This window comes from Eptesicus fuscus, chromosome 16 (assembly GCF_027574615.1).
Source record: "Eptesicus fuscus isolate TK198812 chromosome 16, DD_ASM_mEF_20220401, whole genome shotgun sequence".
In the NCBI taxonomy this organism is placed as follows: domain Eukaryota; kingdom Metazoa; phylum Chordata; class Mammalia; order Chiroptera; family Vespertilionidae; genus Eptesicus; species Eptesicus fuscus.
In genome coordinates this window covers 11,301,137-11,318,268 of record NC_072488.1, presented here as the reverse complement: position 1 = coordinate 11,318,268, position 17,132 = coordinate 11,301,137, and the positions used below count along the sequence as shown (strand labels likewise).

General features: G+C 42.9%; 1 protein-coding gene across 5 annotated transcripts in view; it reads right to left on the bottom strand.

Moving 5' to 3' along the window:
• The window catches only part of SELENOI (selenoprotein I), a 40,261-nt gene extending 30,391 nt beyond the window's left edge, over positions 1–9,870 (bottom strand). For all 5 annotated transcript variants that reach the window (XM_008162345.3, XM_054727810.1, XM_054727811.1 and 2 more), the window contains exon 1: positions 9,714–9,870. In XM_008162345.3, coding sequence (XP_008160567.2) covers positions 9,714–9,770 — 57 coding nt within the window. In that variant the 5' untranslated portion in view covers positions 9,771–9,870. The remainder of the gene's footprint in view (positions 1–9,713) is intronic.
• Positions 9,871–17,132: the final 7,262 nt, after the last annotated feature.

Below are 17,132 nucleotides of genomic sequence, written 5' to 3'. Positions count from 1 at the left end.
TTATGCATGGATAAACAGAGGAAGAAATCTGAAGTCAAAGATATCTGTGGGACCCAAACTGGACAGAGACTCCTCAGTTACTCTCCCCATCTGTCCATTAAGTTGCCACCCTTAACTTCCTTTCCTAAAATATACTTTCTCTTGGTGTTACTTCCTAGGGTGTGGGAGTGTGTCTACGTTATATGCTATGTCCGCAAGGAGGGAAGCACAAGTGTCACGTGTTATTTTTTATTTACTTAACGCTGTGTTGAGCACTACGTGCCAGGCAATTTATAAATATCAACTCATTCCATTTTGATAATGACCCTGAGGTAGATACTACCCCTTTCACAGATAAGGAAACCTGGTTTACAGAGACTATTACCTGCCCAAGATCACAGAGCTAGTAGTACCTGGGTTCTTTCTAACTTTAGTCTCAAAGCTAATTATTTAATCAAAAGCCTTTTATCTCAATCACAGCTGATAGCAAATGAGATGTTCTCAACACTCGACTAAATGTAAGACATGCAAGCCCGCTTGCCCCTACTAATTTAAAACTGGGGGAAGAGAAATCAAACTCAATTCTGTCACTGTATGTCTTCCTCATCTGCAAACATTAGACACAAATTCAATCAAGTTCTTTGCCTAATGTTTATGTATCTTATACAAAATACCCAGTAACTACAAGGCAGAATTTATATTTCATTCTTAGATTTAAGAGGCAGCATAGCCTGAAGACCATGGACTCAGGACCCAGAATGCCTCGGTTCAAATTTCCACTGTGGGAACTTTGAGCAAGTCACTTAAACTCTCTGTGTCTCAGTAAAATAGGGAAAATAATTCCACCTCACAAGGCACTTGTGGGTACTAAATGAGATAATAGATGTAAAGCTATATAAATGTTTGCTGTCATTATTATTTTATTCTGTATTTATGATCATATTGCTCTTGCCATTGCAACTTTCCTTCACTGAGCAGTCCTTTACTCGGTTTTCCTTCACTTGGCTCGGCCTGTCCCTCACATACCCACCACTTCCTTGTGCCTCTAACTTGCTGTGGTTTTCCTGGTCTCTGTGCCTTAGTTCCCATCAGTCTAATTGGAACATCTTTCCCAACCTCCATAGTCTTTTTCAGCAAAGAAGCTCTTATAACATTTAAGTACTATAGCAGTTAGAAAAACAAGCCATGGTCAGTGAACTGATATTTCAGAAAGTAGTAAAAGAACCAATTCAACATGTTTTCTCCAAACAGCACCTAAAAATGTAGTAACCTTCTCCCTACCATTTAACCTCTCTCTGCAGAAGTGTCCCATCCATCCTTCCTTCACTCCGTCTGAAAGACTCTTCTGTCTCTACCAACTGCAAAAATAATTATGTGAGACATTTGTAAATCTATATCTAGGACCACAAAAAGGCTTTTTAATCCTGACTAATGTACTTACACATGGGAGAGGCCACTTCCTCAAATCTATTCGAATCAACCAAGGCACAACTAAAGAATTAACTATAGCATATCTAGGTATATGCCATAAAGAACATATGATACTGTAGTTAGCCTGCAATCACAGTAAGTAAAAAAAATCAAAGGATCAAGAATTTCTCATTTTTCTACTGTGGCTAAGAGCAGGAAGAAAGTGTTCTAATCTTTTAAATCATTACGGAAATATTCCTGTAAAGGAAAGCAATTTACTCACAAATGGTATTCCTTTAGAACATGAAGGTGTTTTTTTTTTTGTTTGTCTTAATTCCAAGTCCACAAACTACACCTTCAAGAGGCCCTAAGAGAAATGCCCGGTGCAAAAGATTAGTTATCCTGCCAGATTCAGCATCATTTATCATTTAAATTGTTGTTTCTGTAAGGATCAAACTCCCATGAGTCTGATTACTCATGAGATACTAATAATATCTCTACATTGGGCTATCAAGAGAATTAAATTTTTTGACTCAACTATGTTAGGTGCTATTGTTACCAAGGGCACCTTTTCAGAGTTAATGCTTTATAAAATCTTCACCTCAGTGCCTGCCACCTCTATCCAAGTCATCCCACCAGAACCTGAGTCATCCCAGACCCCTCCCCATTATTCATCCTCTGCCCCGCACACCACCACCTCCAGCTAGTCAGTTACCACATTCTGTCAGCTTAAAATCTTAAATCAAGGATCTCAAACTCAAATGTCCATAGGTTTCAGGCAGGTAAATTGAACAAAAGACCTGCATGAGCACACAGATTGGCAGGGAATTGCAAACTGGAGAACAAATACCCTTTTTAAAGAGGACAAGCACTCATCAGCTTCAGGGAATTCTTGACAAGTTCAAGGCCAATGTTGTCCAATAGTCTGGCTTATCAAGAGAAATGGAGATGTGGGTCAATTAACCATATCTGCTGGGGCAAACGCAGGGAGTAGGTAAACCAGCTGTGACCTCCATCTTTAGAATCCCCAAAACTCCTTTTTGATCCCCACTGCTCAGTTTCTTACCTAGTTTTATTTAGGAGGATCCTAAGAGGTCTGTCTCCAGGTCACCCTTACCTCCACACATTCATTTTTTATAAGCTGCTAAGGTGAGCTTCCTAATATTAAAATCTGATCCTGTTTAAAATTATTAAGTGGCTCCCTAAAACCTACAGCACTACAATATACCCAAGAATCACCTGAGGTATTTGTTTAACATGCAGATAATGGCAATCTATCTCATCTGAATTTCCCAAAGTGGACCTAGGAATCTGCTATTAAAGACATTTTCCGCCCTAACCGGTTTGGCTAAATGGATAGTCGGCCTGCAGACTGAAGGGTCCCAGGTTCGATTCCGGTCAAGGGCATGTACCTTGGTTGCGGGCACATCCCTAGTGGAGAGTGTGTAGGAGGCAGCTGAATCGATGTTTCTCTCATTGATGTTTCTAACTCTCTATCCCTCTCCCTCTCCATTCCTCTTTGCAAAAAAATCAATAAAATATATTTTTTTTAAAAAATTTTCTCACTCTAGCCAATGTGGCTCAATGCCCAGTAGAGAGCCTGCAGGGGCAGCTGAACGATGTTTCTCTCTCTTACATTCTTTTCCTCTCTAAAATCAATAAAAACATATTTTTAATTTTTTTTTACCCCATGGGATTCTGACGCCAACAGTCCTTGGACCAGAAGACCTTGACATCAAATCATCCTCCTCTGAGTGTCCGCCTCCCTCTCCAGCCTCATCTGCCACTTCACCATTATGCCTAACATCTAGCCTCTCTTGTGGTTCCCAGAAAATACTCTCTCAGGCCTCTAGCCCTTTGCTCTCCATTGCTGCCTTGGACTGCGAGGCCTTTTCTCCCCTCTTTACCTGGCATTACTGGGGCCTACTCAGCCTTCATCTTTCTAGGCTGAACTGTGTTCCTCTTTCCCTTCTCTGAAGCCTTCCTCAGCTCCACCCCTCACTCCCAGGAGCTGCTTCCTTCTCCTCTCCCATAGCAGCCTGAACTTACCGAACTTAATTTATTAATTATTTATAGCTATTTACTTGTCTATATGCCACCAAACTAGGTCCCTTAAAGGCAGAATTTTCGCCTAGCTTAACTTTCGCCGCCCCAAATGCACTGCCTGACAGACTGAGCCCTCAATAAATGCTTATTGAATTAAAAAAAATATATTAAATTGTATGAACCAGTAAGAGTGAAGACCAGATTCTAGTTCTTTAGCATTACCATTGAGATGCAGTCTCTCTTTACAACCTTAATTGTAATAATAATTAATTCACAAGTCATGATTCCTATAATCAGGTTTTATTATTGACATCCAAATTAATTAACTACAATAATAGCAGAACCAACTCATCACATTTTATATTCCTAAGACTAAACAAGATATTTCACAGAACAGCACTTCCTCTGAAGCAAAATGATACAATTTGAAAGAAAACAAGCGATACAATTTGAAACTAGCTGCTACACTATCAATTAAAACTATGTCTTCCCTAGGTCAGATCAGGTAAATCACAATAGAAGTTTCTCCCTTAGATAAATGGGAAAATCCTTCAACTACACTACCTGTCTAAAGAATAGGTAGAAGAAAAGAATGATAAGCATCGTGAGGGTAAAACCCCTCAACATAATTGTCTGAAGGAACATTTGTAACAGAGAACAATGATGGTTAAATCCGTTATAGGCAGTTAGACAAGAGCAGAGCAAGGACCATTGGCAAGGTACAGAAACTCACCAGGGCAGAAAGCCCTGGATGCCTAGCAAGGGGCAAACTGGGAAAACAAGAACCTCCCACCCCAGGGTAACCTTTCTCCCCCTAGTGCAGTGGTCAGCAAACCGAGGCTCGAGAGCCACATGCGGCTCACAAGCCGCCATCTGCCGCTCTGTTGACTAATGAGTTTGCCGACCACTGCCCTAGTGTATCACTCCCTGGTCATGCGGTTTGGACCCCCTGACTTCTCCTTGATAAAGGAGAATATACTAGGCTTCAGTTGTATTCCAGCTCCAGGCCCAGAAAAGCAGCAAAACCATTCAAGTTGCACAATGGCTGCCTCAGAACCAGGTGTATTAACTAATGACCCTCTGGCCTGTGATGACCAGTCAGTGGGGACCATGACCCTGAAAGCACACACTTGGAAAGCTGATGAATCTTCTATTGAGCCCCTCCCCTGACACCTCCCTTAAGATTTCCACCAGCAAGGGAGAGATAAATAAGCTCAAGATAAAGGTCCCTGGGAGTGGGCTCTCTGTTACTTTTCTCCAGGGTGGGGAACGTCAGATCCCTGAGCCCTCGGGCCACATAAGGCTCTAGAAATCATTTGGTCTGGCCCTGCCAAGACATTGGGGGTGAGTTAATTAAATGTCTGACCAAATATAGCAGGCTAATTTTTAGGTTGATAATGTTGTGTGGCCAAGGAATGATGTTATAAATATCCAAATGGCCCTTGGCAGAAAAAAAGGTTCCCCACCCGTGATGCCCTTCCTTGTTTCACTGCCCTAAGTACGTATATTTTTTGCGGCAGCCAATAAATTCTGGCTTGCTTTGCTGCACTTTGTCTTCTGACTGAAATCTTTCCTTCAAGAAGACGAGAACTGAGGTCTCCCCATCTCCCCAGGAACACCCTGACATTTACACATTCAAAATACAAAAGTCTCCTTCCGACATCCAGATGCACAGCTCCCTTTTACCGCCTTCCGCAATGGCTTCTATTCTTTCACACTTCCATTCCTTCAATAAATATGTAGAGAGCCCATTCTGTTCATGTGCTAGACCTTGGTCATGTTGAAGGAGACAGCTATAGGCCCTGCCCTCCCAGAGCGCATGTCCTAAAAGAGAAGGCAGACACTAATTATTTAACTGCTTAATAAATCTGTGGTAACACAACAGAGAACACAGAATCCATCCATGCTTTCTTCTGTACTGAAAATGAATTGTCTTACAGTCCCAGATTCCAGAAACCCAATGACCACTCAGCGTGTGCACACCTTTCAGCAGTTATTCTGAGTAACTGCCAGGTTTCCAGCTGTAGCTCTCAGATGTACCTCCAGGGAAGATACATTAAACTAGTTTAAAAGTAATTTTTCCACCAGCTGCTTTTATAGTATCAATTTTTCTCTACATCTCTTTGCTCTAATATACAGGGTCACATCAGAGGATAAAATCTCTTTTGAGTATTTTAAGTCTTGACCCATTTATGGGTAAAGCTCTTTTCATTCAGCAAGCACTTATAAATGACTTACTATCAAAGACCACACAAAGGGAATGTGTGATCTTCAGGAATTAAAGGTCTCTAGGTGTGATCCACATTCCAGTAATGACCACACAGATTTCTCCTTTGGATACCCTTGGATTCATATTTTTTAAAATGAACATAGTACTGTCCTAGCCAGTTTGGCTCAGTGGATAGAGGCCTGTGGACTGAAGGGTCCCAGGTTCGATTCCAGTCAAGGGCATATGCCCCGGTTGCCAGCTCAATCCCCAGTGGCAGGAGGCAGCCGACCAATAATTCTCTCTCATCGTTGATGTTTCTATCTCTCTCTTTCTCTCCCTTCCTCTCTGAAATCAATAAAAATATACTTAAAGATAAAATAAAATGAACACAGTACTGAGTAAAGAACCCTCCACTAGAAGAAATAAATTTATGTCCTCCCCCTTTTTATAAAAGAAGCCTCATTATAAATAAAATAACACCAGCAAACTGCATTTTAGTAAACACTGGATGCTTGCTTAATTGACCTTTGTTTTCCAGGATGACAGGAAATCTGCTGTCAGGCTCAGGAAGTGAGTCAGATAAGGGAAGGGGGGAAATAGGAACAGAGGAGCACACTAACATTTTCTGTAAGTGAGGACCCTCTTTAGTGGAAAATATCCATCTAGAGAAGACTGTTTATAAGAAAAGACAGAGTCCTGTTACAGACATTGCTGCAAATGAGACAGCTCTTCTATGGGCACTGACCGAGAAAGAGAGATCCTAGTAAAGAAGAAAAAGTTTCTTATGTCAATATTTACAATGAAAAACAGATAACAGAAAGGGAGTACAGCTTAAAGGAAACAGGAGGTTACCTGGGTTAATAACACCCATTAATGACAACTGGAAAGCCCTAGCCTGGGTTACCAAGGCTCTGGAACTTCTTTTTACTTAAAATTTTAAGACAAGTCAGCAGCACCGCAGTTCAAAATGGTAATGGCACTGTATTGCTTGAAGGCCGAGGAATATACCATGTGGCCTTCTGAGATCCCTTACAGTATTCCCAATTCCAGTTAAGGCACACTCCACTATGACTTTTCCAGTTATTCATTCATTCCACAAATGTTTATTGGGTGCCTAGTAAGCACAGTGGCACAGTGCCCAGGTCACGGTGGTCCATAAGACAAGTCTAACTCCGTGGGCATTACATTCTAATGGGGAGATACAGCAAAGGGCTAATTCCATAAAGAAGCAGCGGGGACCGAGCACAGGTAAGGGGAAAGCAATAATTAGGGAATGCTTCTCTGAAGAATTAACATTTAAGATATGAAGATGCACATAAATAGGGCAGGAAGCTACATTCCTGGCAGACTAACAGCATTAAAGATCTGGAAAAAAGGTGGGGGGGGGGGCGGGGGGGGGCAGGCAGGCCCTACTAAGGCTGGGAGGGGCAATGAGCGGCATGATGTAAAGCTGGACATAGACTATTCAGAACCATGGAGACCATGTTAGGGATTTTTGGACTTCATTCCAAGAGCAATGGAAAGACAGTGGAGGGTTTTAAGCAAAGAAATGCTGTGACTAGAGGCCTTTTTTTTTTTTTTTAAAGATCACTATGAAACATAGAAAAAGAATAGGAAGGATAAAGTGAATATAGATGGGCAACAAAATAAAGTAGTATTGGATTATAACCCAAAGTATAAATTAAATACCCATGAACTCACACTGATACAAATAAATGATTGAATAAATAAATATGCATAGGGAAGACAAATCCTCCATGCACAACTCCAAATAAATTTTTCTCTGCCCTCAAGGGGTAGAACATAACTCTCCATTCCTGGAGAGTGTGGGCTGTGCACAGTAACGACCTTCCAAAGACAGTCACTTTAGGAGGAGAAACCTAACCAACACTACCTAAGCCAGGTGATCGACGTCAGTATCAACCGGGAGAAGTCATGTTGATAGCATGTACTTCTTAAATTTATTTATTTTAGAGAGAGGGAAGGAGGGAGTGAGGGAGGGAGGGAGGAGGAAGAGAGGGGGAGAGAAAAGAAGGGGGGGGAAAGGAAAGAAGGGGGGAAAGAGTGATAGATCCTCCCTTCCCCCAACTGATGGACAGAGTATGACATAAACTCCACCTGCAGCCGGACATTCCTGAGCACCTTATATGGACTGTGTTAGGCCGAGGCATGGGGGAAAGACCACAGCCATGCAAGCACCCGCAAGGTAGATGGTGACGAAGATAACTGGCAGATAACTGGCCCCTTCCCAGAACCTTGCTAGCCTTCCCAAACCCCTGCCCGAGGCAGGAATTCCACATCTCTCATGCTCTCCACCCTCCCCTCACCAAACGGCTGTATAAAGGAAGTACCTAAGCCCCTGTTTTGGCGCGAACTCCCCTGGCCCACTCTTGGACCAGTGAGTTTCGCCCGGGAGCGCAAGATTAAAACCTCCCCCCTTTTCCATGGCCTGGACTCTGTGTCTTGTTTCCTGCGTCGCAAACCTTTCAGAGAGGGAGAGAAAGAGAGAGAAACATCGACTTGTTGTTCCACTTATTTATGCATTCACTAGTTGACTCTTATAGTTTGTGCCCTGACCAGGGATTGAACCCACAACCGTGACATATCTGGACAACACCCTAAATGAACTATCCAGCCAGGGCTAACAGCATATCCTCTTCATACGATACAATGAGCCATCCTCCGAAAAACTCATAACCCTCATCTAATCATGAGAAAAACATCAGGCAAGTCCCAACTGAGGGACGTTCTACAAAACACCTGACCAGAGCTTCTCAAAAACTGTCAAGGTTGTGAAAGACAAAAGTCTGAGAAATTGTGTACAGCCAAGAGGAGCCTGAGGACACATGATGCTTAAATGTAATGTGGTGTCCTGGATGAGATCCTGGGACCAAAAAAAGGGGCCATTAGGTTAAAAAACTAAGGAAATCTGAATACAGTGTGGGCTTCAGTTAATAATGTATAAATATTGGTTTATTAATTGTGACTAATGTACCATACCAACGTAAAATGTCAGTAATAAGGAAAACTGGGTGGCGAATATACAGAAACTCTGTACTATCTTCACAATTTTTCTGAAAAAATCTATAGTCACATATCCTAAAATTATTCTAAAATAAAAACATTACTACTAAATAAACAAACGCACGAACACATTACTTAAAGTGTTTGTGGGGAGGGTGGTAATGGAACTAGTCTTCCAGTCTAGGCTAAAAAAAAATGAAAGAACATCTGGTGATTCACTGGCTGGTGGGTGGGGAAGAGGAACCAGGATGAAAGGTTACTGCCAGATTTCAGGCCGGGACAACGAGACGGACAGAGGAGTTAATTCACTGGTGAAGGCGCACTGACCATGAACCAGATGTGGAGGGGGAATGAAGCCTTTACCCGAGGCCCCTGAGGCGCCAGGAGCCTTTCAAATCCTTACAATCGTTTTGCACGGTAGGCACATTATTTGGCCCAAAGCCAAGTTAATCAATGGCCGTGGACCTGGGTCTCGGGTTTGGTTTCGGGTTCCCATGTACCCCAAAGCCCGCGCTCTTTCCACACAGTTCCTTCCTGTGTGCACTGGCCCCAGCCGCAGCCCAGGCGCCACCAGCCTCTGCAGCGCGGCCTCGGCAGTCACTCCCTCCCCGGGCCTATCTGCCAAAGGATCATCCCCATCTCTGAAGTTGTCCCCGAGGAAAGGCGGGGAGAAACGTCATTACAGTGAACACAATTAAGATCCCCACCGACGGCATCACTTCCCAGGGGGGGCTAAAAAAAATAATAATGATGATGATGAAGTAAAGCAGCGAAGGGAATTCTCTGGTTCTCCCCTCGTCGAGCGGTCTCCGAAGGCGAGGGCGATCGGGGAGGGTGCCGAGTCGGGGCGGCGAGCCTAGGGGGGTGGGGGGTCCCACGCACGCCGACCCCCAAAGCCCCAGGACTCCACGGGACCCCCGGAGAAAACGCCCGCCAGCCCGCCCTGGGCCACGCGGCACAAGGTGACACGGACCGTGCCGCTCCTCCGCCGCCTGGGAGAGGCCGGGACGAGGAGGAACAGGGGTGCCCGCGGGGCCCGCGCTACCTTGTACTTATCAAAGCCAGCCAGCTGCTCCGAGCTCACGTATTCGTAACCAGCCATGGCGACCCCGACACGGAGCGGCCACTCGCGCTGCGGCAGCGACGCCTCACACACAACGCAGTGCGAAAGCACCGGCCCCGGCTAGGCAGGGATGGGGAGAGCTGGGCTGGTGAGAGTGGTAAAAGGAGCCGAGCTCCGCCCACCACGCATGCGTATCCGCCCCGGCCACTCTGCCACCTCCCGGCACGCAAGCGCAGTCCTCACTTCTCCCCGCCCACCGAGGGAAGGTTGCTAGCCAGCTCACGCGGTCCGCCCCTCACACCGGCGAGGTCCAATCAGCGTGAAGAGCGTAGCACGAAGTCCCGCCTACCAGGTCTCCTCATCACTTCATTCGCTAGCGTCAAAATTGGTGAGCTGAGTTGAGGAGGGAGGGGAGGTGAAAGGTCACTTCCCGAGGGGCTTTGCCCCTCGCCCGTGGTTTTGGGCGGCGATGGTGGTACCCAGCCTGCGTGAAGCTTTGGGCTGCCTTTTTAATCTTGCGGATGGAGTGAATGCATGCGAGCTAGCTCAGCAGTATCTCAGGGAAAAGGGTTTTGTCCCCTCCAGTCGTAAAAGAGCAGAAGTAAAACCAGAAAAAGGATGGTGCCTGGCGCGCTTCCAGCTCCTGGCATTTTGGGGGGGGCGGGGGCAGGGAGGGAAGGGGTGACTTGACGTAGAGAAGCTGGTGACTGGCTCCTTGCAGTCGGTAAAGGGGCGTGAGAGCACTGGAGACAAAGCCCGCAGGTCAGCGTTCTGAACCTTGGACCGCCTCGCCACTCTGCTCTACCAAAGTGCTCCAAATCCAGAAAGGTACTGTCTCCCAACCAGAAGGAAAGCACTGCTGAGTCTCTAGGGCTCCTCAAGAACGCTTGAAAGAAGTGTGTTTGCATCACTGGAGCCAGTTAATTATAGAAAGAAAACTAGATCGATGGCTAGTGCACCAATCTAATAACATTGAAGAACAGTCATGCCATCAAAATTCAGATGACCTAACCCAGGATTATTACAGGTATGCCCCACTTCTCAAAAGTTCCAATTAGTACGTTTTGCTTTTAGGAACGTCCTACATTAGTCCAGCAGGTCCTCAAATAATACCGTTTTCATTCATTGTGCTTAGTTATAACTGGACAAAAAAGGGGGCCCCAGAGTAAACTTGACAAGCTCAGGGGAGGTCTGTGTGGCGGGCCTTACAAACTCAGATGGGAAGGAACCACATAGATGGTCTGTGGCTAAAAGCAGGTCATGGCAGGTAGTCCCATCCTAGGCCTGTAGCTTCCTTGACAAAGGTCAGCCTTAAGTGAGCCGGTCTACAATCTTTTTTGCATCTAAGGTAATAAACCTTTGAAATGTCAGACTTGTCCTTTTCCAGGCCTTTCAAAGCACACCCACTGCACCAGAGCAAGAGATCACAGAACCACTCCTTTTACCTTCTTCCCCGAATGCCATCTCCATATGCTGGGAATGGTAGTTACTAACTCTCCTGTACCCACCAATGTAAAAGAAGTATGTGTCTCTCCATTTCACTTTTTATCCAATCCCAGAGATTTCCCCACTTGGCTTTCTCCCATCCCCTCAATCTAACACAAATGGATTTCATGTAACCGTCCGTACACCTCCTCCTTTGATACTAATGTATAAAATAGGCTGCAAACCTGCCATTCTCCAGAGCATTTTCTCAGTCCATTGAGATTTTGCTTCCTGGCAGTTCTCATCAGTTTGGCTCAAATAAACTCATAAAAGTTCTCCACAGATTTGGACATTTCTTATTTCTACATTCTAGTCTTGATGAGATGTCGTAGGAACTTAACTCTTGTTTACATCAATTAGTCTATGGTAAAATTATATTTCAGTTTTACATGTTATTTGGTATGATTTGGTTATTTCAGGAATCTGGGAATGCTCAAGAATTTTTCCATATAGATTCATGGTGATTGGTTTTTGGCTTTACACCATTGTATCTTATGACAGTTTTCATAGGAATGCTCTACTTTCGGGTAACGGGGAATCCTGTAATCCCACAGCTCAGAGTGGTCAGCCAACATGAAAGGAGGTCTTGGATATTGAACGCCACTACCTAAGGGAGCCTCTAGATCTCTCTGGGCTTCTGAAAGAAGGGTAGTTATCTTGAGATCTCTTGTGTTCCTTTCATTCATTCATTCATTCAACAGATACCTCTTTAGGGCTCAATATATGCCAAATATATTATTATTTCTGCATGTCTTGTCTTCCCTTCTAAAGTATAAGAGTCTTACAAAGAGATATAATACCTGATGTAAACGTCAGCAAGTTACTCATATTGGATTTCTCTTTCTGGTTTGACATGAGAATAGGAATAGGAAAGGCTAAAGGGATCATTTGAGAAATAATCCCTGGAGGTAGCCACCAGCCAGTCCCCTCTTGAATACAGTAGGCAGGTAATCAGCAGAAAGTAAAATTCAAAATAAAGAATGAAGGCATTAAGATGGACTATAGAGCCCAAATTGCTACAAAGGAATAGGGCTTGCAAATAAGAATATAGGTAAAAGCCAAAGAAGAATAAAGTAGGATAAAGCACGTTTTACAGGCAGGTTTTTTTTTTAACTTTTATTTTTATTTATTTTTTTTGTTAATCCTCACTTGATATTTTTCCATTGATTTTTAGGGAGAGTAGAAGAGAGAGGGAAAGACGGAGAGAAATATCGATGTGAGAGAAACACATTGATTGGTTGCCTCCTGCATATGCCCTGACCAGGGCCCGAGCCAGGGAGGAGCCTGCAACCAAGGTATGTGCCCTTGGTCAGAATCAAACCCGGGACCCTTTGGTCCGCAGGCCAACGCTCGATAGTGGATACACTGAACCTAATCAGCTAAAAAACAGGCAATTTTTTTTAAGACCCCATCTCTTGTATAAGTGCTTTAAATTTTATATGTGCTAGAAGTAAAAACTTTTCTTTTAGAAATGAAGGCCTAAATGTACATTAGAAGAGATAATTATCTCATGAAAGAAGACACCTTTGTGGCTGGGGTCCCTGACAGCCACGCCAGTGCTGCCACTGCCCCCGTTCTGAGGAGGAATTGCTCCCAAAAGGTGACCAAAAAGACAGGGGAGGAGCTGGAAGAGAATGACGGGAACTACATGAGACCCTGCAGGACAGACCATGGAGTCTGGCAGAGATGTTCCCCGAGAGAGCCAGGTTCAAGGCCAGAGCTACTTTTGACCTCTCCTTCTTTGTGGCTTAAAAGCCTGCCCAGCCAGTGTGGTTCAGTGGTTGAGCGTTGACCTATGAAACATCAGGTCACGGTTTGATTCCCAATCAGGTCACATGCCCGGGTTGCAGGCTCAATCCCCAGTGTGGGGCATGCAGGAGGTAGTCGATCAATGATTCTCTCTCATCATTGATGTTTCTATCTCTCCCCCTCTTTTCCTCTCTGAAATCAATAAAAATATATATTTTTAAATGCGCAGCTTTCAGAAGCTCTACCCCCCTCAGTCTCTCATTACAGGGTTGGAACTATTGCCATCGGGAGAGACGTACCCCGACCATTAACAACGGTTTGGTTTTTATTTTAATGGAGATGTTGGGGAGGGACATGCACATGATGTGAAACTGAGCAAACGCATGACAGCTAGAGGGTAAAGCAGCCACGGTGCATTCCCGTGTGTGTTGGAGAGGACGGGGGCCCACAGCAGTGTCAACCACAGGGTGGGACTGTGGGGAACAGGGCAGGAGCTCATTTCCTCTGTGCTTTTGGCTGTCAGACCTGTGTATGTGTGCTAAACGTGGCCAAATGAAAAGAATAGAAAAAATAATCAGCACTCACTTTTTTGTTTTTAAATATTAAAATGATTCAAACTAGAGAAAAAGAAGGTATCTGTAAACAATGTAATATGCATATTATAATATAATAGACATATTGTATATTGTATCCAGAAAGTTATCTTTTAATAGGAAAAAACATAAGGATGAATCAGTGCTCTCCTAACAGTCAACACCAAGAAAGGGTCTCTGTTCCCTCTGTTCATTGCCATCATCATCATTATCCACTTTTTTTTTTTTTTTTTTCACCCCCCACCGGAGATGTGCCCGCAACCAATGTACATGCCCTTGACCGGAATCGAACCTGGGACCCCCCAGTCCGCAGACCGACGCTCTATCCACTGAGCCAAACCGGTTTCGGCCATTATCCACTTTAACTCTAATATATAGAAAGTAATATACTTGTATCCATAAAGCACCACCAGGAATTAACAGAAGTTACTCTTTTGCCATTGTGCTTCAGAGTTGTTTTTTATGCTTCAGCTAAAGCCCCAGCTCTTCACCCTCCTTTCCTTTTTGTCCCCCAAGTTAACACTATCTTGAAGTTGTTCTTTATTGTTCTTACCACGTTTTTTACTTTTATTACATATGTTCATATCCAGATGCAATATAGTATTATCTTGTGCTTATGTATGTGTGTGTGTGTGTGTGTGTGTGCACTTAAATAGTATCCCACTGTTCCTAAACTCTTGCAACATTTTTTCCAGTTAACATTGTTTTGGGTTGATCCATGTCGATACATAGAGATCTAGTTCATTCATTTTCATTTCTGGGTGGTGTTAAAGCATGGTAGTTTATTGTGAAACTATCTACAGTGTGTTTATCCATTCTACTACTGATCAACAGTAAGGTCATTTCCAATTCTGGGACCACTCTTTAATAAATTTCCTTTCTAAAAATTTTTTAAAATTCACAGACTCGCAAGAAAAACCAATCTGAGGAACCACATTCAAGGAAAAAAAACAACTTTCTTGTATATTTCTTTTGTGTGTGTGAAAGCAATATGAAAAGTTGTGCTCATTTCATTTTTAAAAATAAGAACAGGGAACAACACCTTTTAAGTAAACAGTCAAAAGGAAAGTATGTATATAATTTGGTTTGTTTTATGACCAGAAAGGGAGCCAGCCACACGTTTCTCAGTTACACATGTCTCAGTTGTTCTCTCTTTTTTTTTCCAACAAGCCTGCATTGCTGTGATAACTTAAAATCAAAGCCATTTTTATTTATTGTAAGTTGTTTATTTGCTTGCTTTTGTATTTTTAATGTAGGTATTCTGTTGTTGCCCAAATTCACTGGGATCTTAATTGAATGCAAACTCCTCTTTGGGCAAATTTATTCTTTAGTTCTGAAATAAAGGTCCAAACTAATTCTATCCCAGAGTTAAAGAGAGAGGATGGTATCCACCCTCATTTTTGTTATGTGATCATTTGCAAAGTAATTGATCACTTCCTGTTGGCAATTGTAACCCATCATATGGCTTCTAGCTATCTCATTACACCAGTTAGATTTGAGGAGGCTGGATTTTATCCTGTAAAGGATATTTTAAAAAGGAATAACATGAGTATCCTAAGAATACTTGAGAATATTCTTAGCTCTTCTGTAATGCATTTAGAGAAGTGTTTTCAAAAGCATGTACTAACTAATGATGATTATAAGAATGCTACCCGCTTGGAATAAAAGAACAGTGTTTTAGCCGGGCCAGCATGGCTCAGTGGTTGAGCCTCAATCTATGAAAAAGGAGGTCATGATTTGATTCCGGTTAGGGCACATCCCCAGGTGGTGACTTGATCCCCAGTAGGGGACGTGTCTCTGGCAGCTGATGGATGATTCTCATCATTGATGTTTCTCTCTCTCTCTCTCTCTCTCTCTCTCTCTCTCTCTCTCTCTCTCTCTCTCTCTCTCTCTCCATCTCTCTTTCTCTCTGAAATCAATAAAATATATTTTTTAAATGTTTTGTATGAAAAATCAGAAAACCACATTAATGAATGATCAGAAACAATTGTTTAGCTTTTAGCAAATGTCATCTATAATGTCAACAGCTCACAACTTATTATCAGGTGGGAACGTCTGAAATATCTAATCATAGAAATGGTTTGCCAAGTTCCACTTTGGGGGATGCCCATGTAGTCAAACACTGTACCGCCCAGGAACACATCTCCTCGAGCCCGTATCTTAGGTTGCCGAGCTGGACAACAAGCCCTGACCACTCCTCTGAGTCTTATGCTCTTACATTAAAGGTGAGCCCAGAAGTGAGACCATTTCTTTTTTCAAGATTAAAGCTGAATTCAAGTTAAAAGAATGTGGCCAGTAAAAATAGGTTAATTTGTAGCAATCATTGCTTTTGGCCGGAACATATCAGTTCAAAAATCATTTGGATCAGGATTCACATGGTTTCATGAAAGTTCATTCCAATATCTGCATATTTTCAAAAGGTCCAGAGTTTCTACAGCTGAAGGGTTTCATCACTGTTTCTGTGGAGTGTTGAGCTGCTTAGACTTTGAAATGGAATATCCACTGTTGCAAAGAATTATCTCAAGCTTGCCATATTTCACAGCTAAGTTTCTAGATGAAAAAGACTATGAATGCTGGCTAGCGGTTAAGGACATTGCCTCAGACTAGAGAAGGGACAAACCTCATAAGCTTTCGTTTTACCATGATGGGGACAAAATAGAATGTCACCATGTTCCAGAGTGTACAGGACACAGACATTCTGTCATCATTCCACAGAATGAGCAGCGCCATTTGATAAGGACTTCATCTGCTCATCAACGGCAGAAAGAATACTGTGCATGCTGCTTTGACTAGAGTATTATTTCAGGTAAACTTGAGTAAATTGAGAGGAGAGTTCAGGAAGATGAGCCCATAGAGTTTTATGAACTCTCGAGATCATCTCCCAGTTGTACATGCATGGATCTGACCCTATAGAGCATACCATAGACTTAGAACTGCTCTAAGAAATAGGTCATCCCCCGGGTCCCAGACTGGCCACTGGGTGGCACATATATGCAGCAGATCTGAATAGCACTGCAAAGACTTGAAGAGGGAACTGATGTTGAAAACAATCCACAGTGGGTTGGTCAGAACTTGTGACCTGAACCAAAACAAGTCAATTGCCTCCTAACACAAAAATATCAACGTTTTCCGTAAGGCTTAAACAACATCCATGGTCTCATATGTCCAGGATACAATCCAAAATTTCTTTGCATATGAAGAATCAGGAAATCTCAACTTACATGTGAAAAAAATAAATCAAACACCAATGCTCAAATGCCACAGATGCTGGAATTTATCAGAAAAAGACATTAAAGCAACTATTCTAAAAATGTCATTGTTAAGTATGAACACTTGAAATTAATGAAAAGTTACAGTGATGAAATAGAAAATATAAAGAACTGAATAAAAATATTAGAACTGAAAAATATAATAACCCAACATTTTTAGACTACTGCATGGGCTCTGAATTAATTTTCTATTGCTGCTGTAACAAATTACAAATATTATGGCTTAACACAAAACAAATGTAGTATTTTACTGTTCAAGGGTCAGAAGTCTGAAATAAAACTTACAGAGTTAAGATCAAGATGTC